The 6,189-nt window shown below is 39.1% G+C and overlaps 1 protein-coding gene across 5 annotated transcripts in view; it reads right to left on the reverse strand.

Moving 5' to 3' along the window:
- Window positions 1-6,189, reverse strand: part of LOC109138772 (CUB and sushi domain-containing protein 3) — a 205,529-nt gene that overhangs the window by 129,325 nt on the left and 70,015 nt on the right. For all 5 annotated transcript variants that reach the window (XM_027287060.1, XM_027287059.1, XM_027287058.1 and 2 more), the window contains 3 exons: window positions 5,563-5,757; window positions 5,018-5,156; window positions 2,526-2,713 (listed from right to left, as the gene is read on the reverse strand). In XM_027287060.1, the coding sequence (XP_027142861.1) occupies window positions 2,526-2,713; window positions 5,018-5,156; window positions 5,563-5,757 (522 nt within the window). The remainder of the gene's footprint in view (window positions 1-2,525; window positions 2,714-5,017; window positions 5,157-5,562; window positions 5,758-6,189) is intronic.

The following is a 6,189-nucleotide window of genomic DNA, read 5'->3' on the forward strand; positions in this document are numbered from 1 at the left end:
TATTAATTCAAAATTAATATATATCACCAAGCTGCAGGTTCCAACTAGCTATCACCTCTTGTTCTGTCTCAGAGGTGTCCCGATTCTACTTCAATTTCTGGTGCTGCAGTAGTTTCAGGTGACTGACCCAGTCAAAGGACTTAGACATGTCAGTAAACAGTATCCTGTTCATTGTAGGATGTCTGGCATCAGTGACTCTGAGCCCAGCATGTCTATGTTTAAAGCTGCAGCACACAATGTGAAATGTAAGTCAAACTGCACCAACTGCAGAATCAAACAGCACCGGATACACACACACTCAGCAAGGCAAACAGGTTGATCTTAAAAAGGTCCAATGCCCTATTGCTATCAATTTTAATCCGTTTGGAGAAGGCATTTGTACTGCAATGCCCCAGAAGTTTCTTTTGGCCATGTGGCACAGCATTATCAACAAGTAATGACACAGTTAACAATGTAACACACTTAGATGATATGGTTTGTGAGCTATAGATTACAGTCATAAACATTAATAACCTGTATAACAGCCCAGGCTAACTGATTATTCATGTGTGATAATAGGGCTCTGCCTTTGTACTGCTAGGCCTCTGTAGAGAACTTGTCTGGCTCTCCTTGAGTAATACTTGATATTTTTAGTGCAGAAACACATGGACTTTGCCTGAACATGTTAGAGAAGTAGAGCATTCATTGATCACTGCTGGCCTCTAGGGTGCAGGTTTTTGGTTGATAAATAAATAACTAAAGAAATAAGAAATACAATTGTGAGGAGTAAGATTACAGAAAACGGAATGCGTGGAATATATGGACCCACATAATACACCTACATATAATTTGATCATGTTTGATTTCATCAATGTAGCATTTTTCCTAACTGAATAGATGCTAGTTTTCCATTACATATAAAGGGGAACGGTGCTGTGCCTCAGTGTATTCACAGCAAAATTCACAACAGCTCTACTTTGTAAGACCAATTTTACAAATGAACTAGGCTGGGTTTCCCTAAAGCATTTCAGCAATAAGATATGTCCTAAATTGCAATGGAAGAAGCTAATATGATCTTACTGTTATTGCTTTTCAATAGCCTCATCAACAAACGAGAAATGCACTTGAGAGTGAAACATAATAAGACAAAGGCACTTGTGGTCTGCTTTCAGTCAATAATACAGACATAATAACAAACTCTGTCTTATGAATCACATCTGAGTGACAAGGGTAATGGCGCTAGTGCAAACAATTGTGAAAATAGATCACACTATGTCCAGAGTGTTTTTCTATTTGATTTTTTAAAGACCACCACTCCATGCATAATGATTAAAAAAAGTTTACAACACAAACCCCCCTGAGAACAGAAGCGTTTACCTCAGTGGTACTTAAGTTATTCTGGGTATTTGATTATGTACATATAAGACCTAATACTTCTCTTCCTCACTATACTTCGTAGTCAATGTGTACACTGACAACCTTCCTCCACAAGTCTGTTGTTGAGCTCCTCAGTTCCATTCAGCTCTCTGCTATTTACTTTCAGTGTTTGTTCACATTTACAGTTTGCAGCACAATAATATTCATTAAGGAGCACAGATTAAGATGTGTTGTCCTGAAATTTGGCTTTTAATTTACCCAGGAGCCATTCTTCAACATCTCACACAAAAGAGTTGCAAAGAGCAAACTAGCACTCGCCTATTATAATGCTGTGAGGTACCCTCAAGAAATAAAATTAGTGGTAACATAAGACTTACAACAGCAGTGCTGACCTTGCTCTCCCTCTAAAATAAAAAATGTTCTATAGTCTCACTCCCCAAACCTAATCTGAATAAATTTAGTTTTATCCTGAGAACCGAAGCTCATTGAGCCAAGTTCTCATGATAATAACGGGGCTCTTGTTATGTAATCCACCAGACACACATCCTCAACACAATTTAGTCTTGACACATCATTTCAGAAACTTATAGGTGTTACAAGAAAGACCAATTCTTACTGCCATTAACCAATGCATACTTAAATTTTTCTCTCTCTTTTTTTTTTTGCTTTACTTGATTTAATTTAAAATCCTACAAAAGAAATATCTGAGAATATCTGTGTGCTGCCCAAAACGCATTCATAGTAGGGCTTCCTCGAATACCTCGAGTAACTCGATTACAAAAAATGTTCGAGGAATTTCCTCTGCCTCAAAGTCTTGTTTAGTTAAATTTAAAGCTCACGTTTTGCACGGATTCTTTTTACTGTGACATAACGTGCTTACATTACAGGCTATGCGTCCTCTGCAAAGCGGAAGAAGACGGGAGCGGACTTTTGGTAATGTGTGTGGACAGTGTTGATGTACAAAACGGCAGACGCCGGGACCGAAAACAGCAAAAACAGCAAAGCGAAAGTAATAAGAATAATAATTTTACACGATTACTCGATTAATCGATAGAATATTCGACAGAAGACTTGATTACCAAAATATTTGATAGCTGCAGCCCTAATTCATAGTGTCATAAAATCTAAATGTTTTGCAGTGCATGCAGGCAATAGTAGCGTACTCTCACCTTCGTAGAATATCTTGAAGCCACTGTTTGATCGACTGTTATCAGTTGTGAAAAGCAGATACAGGAAGTTACCGCTGCTAAACAGGAACTGAGGGACCTGGGTTCCATTGAACGAGCCAATCATAGGAGAGAGCAGGTTGGGTCCATCGTGCACTTCCAGGAAGTCATAACTGAGCTCAGTCTGAAACCTTAAAAGTAAAGAGAGTTGCAGAGAATGCAGTTATTTGTATTCAAAACATGACTTCTTCTTTAGATTTAGCCTCTTGTCTCCGCAGAGAAAACAGTCTAATTTTGTGGAGATAAATGAGAAGAAATGGCTTTCACAGCAAGTGTTCCAATTATTGCAATAGTATAAGATCAATGAGCTTCTTGAAAATCTGACATGGTATGGATCTGTGGTCACCCTCAGGTCTCTACATCAAACAAGTGACATCAGCACAAGATCACTAGCTTTTGGGCAAAAATATCTTCAATTATTTTCAGCATGGGAAAATCCATACATCTTTATGTAATTACAGTGGTACTCCAAACTAAAATGTGTTTGTTCAGCTGTAAACTAAAATATATGACTGTACTCTGATGAAACGCAGCATTGCTGGTGTTAATATTGACAGCAGATCATCGTGCCTCTGATCATGCCTCGTTAGCTCCATAGTTAGGCCTAACTAACAGCTCTGTATGGTTCCTGCTACTGTATACTGTGCAGTGTCATTCACTCTGGTCAGTGTTGAGCCCTCTGCAGGGTTTGTCCTGTGCATGTCTCTGCTACATCTTTTAAATTTCCTGGGAGGGAGGGAGCCAGCAGAATTTAGGGGTGCAGTTACACTTTAATACAACTGCTTAAAAGGAGAACTATATTGCCTTCTTCATAATGTCACTATCAACTGCACAAAACTAGACATAGGAAAACTTCTCATTTCAAGTAAAGACAGGCATTGGGCTCATTTCACAAAAAAGCAGCTTTTTGTGTTTTTACAAAGGAGTGTGTCATCACTCAGAAAACCTTGATTATAAAATATGACTTCTCTTCTTAATGGTAAGAAATAAAGAGCTTAAAGCTTTTTTTATATTGCCTTTCTCTGAGGAAGTGAGCAGGACACGGTGAGCAAAATAAAGAACTACTCAAGGCTTTCAACATTTTAGGAAACTAAGTCCAGGACAGTGTTCCACCTCCTCTGACTTTCTATTTGTAACTTGTAGTCTTACGCAGCTAAATGTATACCCTCTGTGGTTGTGCACATGTGCAGTACATACGTACATATGTATGGGCATGCAACATGTGTGTAAGAAACAATTTTGTTACAAATTATTCAAGCTGTCAGAAAATGATTTTTTTTTATGTGTTCTACATTTCCAATATTCATCAATTGAGAAGGAATTCTGTCATTATCATGCCTTGTAATTAACTTTTTATGGAAAAGATTGACCTAGCTCCCATTACAAGACATGTTGTGCAAAACAAGTAAAAAATTTTGAGAAAAATTGTGATATATTTCTTCTTTTTCTATTTGCTACATTCCTATTAAGAAGTATACAGTAGCTGTATACTCACATACAGTACAGCAGGGATACTCAACTTGCTTAGCCCGTAAACCACAAACTGACAGGAGGCCACAGGCAAACAAACATTTATCATATTTATCAGTTAAAATAATCAACCATGGGCCCATGTACAAACGCGCAGTCCTTGCCGCAGCAGCCCAGGGTTCAAATCCGACCTGCGGCCCTTTGCTGCATGTCATTCCTCATCTCTTTCTCCACCTTCCTGTCACTTTTCAGCTGTCTCTGTACAATAAAGCTTTGAAAAGGCCAAAAAATGAATAAATAAATAAAAAATCAATCATGATCGTTGATGTGGCCAAATAAGACAACTTGAAAGTCCTAATCTTCTTGCGCTGCCAGGCGAGAGCACCGCAATGAAGCGAGTATATTTAACTCTTGACAGTCATAATATTAGCATAACCTGATATTAGATATTAACATGCACACAGCAATTGTCACTTTGCAGTTTAAAGACAGTGGTTTACGTAAGAGATGAAAAAAAGACTGCAAATTAATCTGCCCATTTTTTATCAAATTGGCTGCTTTCATAATCAACCTTTCGACTTTGCCAAGAGACAAATACGGTCGCAGCAGATCAGATCTATGCATTGCATAGACCGCTGAAAGGCTAATTTCCCAAGCAGCAGCCATGGAACATTACTGAATATTTACCATTTGGTAAAAACGAAAACAAAAAAAAATCCCAGTGTGACTTTTTGTGAATTTAATTTTATTGTGATTTGGAGAATGGTCAGCGGATCACCAGGCATCCTGTCTTAAGGGCTCAAGCTGAGTAACACCACAGTACAGTATATGTATATCTGTATACACACATACACATGTATAAGGAATTCTGTTTTACTACAGTTTTTTTTCTGTCTTCATGAAAGTGTGTGAGAGTGTGTATCTTTGCCTCCACGGCTGAGTTGTTGTGGCCCCGTCATACCAACCTGTCAAAGCTGATCTTGATGGAACTTCCTAGCTCAGCCTCAATGACCCACTCACAACTCAGGGAGTCTTTGTAGTAGCCTGGCCACCCCGGGGAGAGGATGACACCAGATGGTCCTGAGTAGTGGCCCCCACAAGGAGCTGGAGGAGCATGGTGGCGGAATGGTGAAAGGGTTTAGAAGAGTTGGATAAATATATAAATTAAAGGTATACACAGATCGAAGATTGGGGGAGAGGAGGAAAATAGATGCAGAAAAGTTGTTGTTTTTAAGATGATACGGCTCAGTAATCTTTTTGTACCCACAATGAAAGAAAATAAATGTGAGTCACCAAAGGGCTGGAGTTACACAAATACCTGAAAATAATACAAGATAAATGTAGCTCAGTTTGGGTGGACTGCATGTTCCAACCCACTGCTGTAAAAACCTAACCCACTCACATTTTTTTTATTTAAAAAAAAAACCCTGTTCTTCCTTTCTCTTCCTAACTTAATAGTTGACATTTCTGTCCACCAACTACACAATTATTAGATATTCCATTTCCGTACCTTCACATTTGGGAATGAGTCCGCTCCACATCACCTTGCCTTCCTCCAGATGGCATGTGATGGTGTCAGCCCCCTGGGTCTTGATGAACCCCTCCTCACAAACCACAGAGATGGAGCTCCCCAGCTGGAAATTGTCCCCAAAGCGCCTGGCATTCAACGGTATGCCAGGGTCAGGGCACTCATTACGTCCAAAAGCTTGTAATGAGAAGAAAGAGAACAAGATGGCTTTTGTGTAAATGAGAAATGGGGTCTTTGAGGAGTAGGGAGATAAGGGAAATGGATGTAGCTGTCCGTAGGACAGGGAAAAAAAAAAATAAATGAACAGAGGTCTCTTCTGTACACCTGAGGGTGACAATAGCCTCTGTCTTAAGAGCTTGTTATGACTTTGCTTGGAGAGGAAAAATTACGGTGGCATTGTTTTAGGCAATGTGGCACAAGAGTTAGGAACAGTCCTAAATGCTGCTTTTTGTTTTGGTAAGGAACTTTAGATTTTCTTCGGCTGCAATAAAGTAGGTTTCTTCTTGAAGCTTAAACAATAGCATGCGCTGACGAAGAGCATGCACCTTTGCACAAACTGAACTTCATCCAATGAATGAGATATGTAAAAGATGCAATTTGTTTGCTCTG

Source organism: Larimichthys crocea, chromosome XIII, assembly GCF_000972845.2.
Source record: "Larimichthys crocea isolate SSNF chromosome XIII, L_crocea_2.0, whole genome shotgun sequence".
NCBI lineage: Eukaryota > Metazoa > Chordata > Actinopteri > Sciaenidae > Larimichthys > Larimichthys crocea.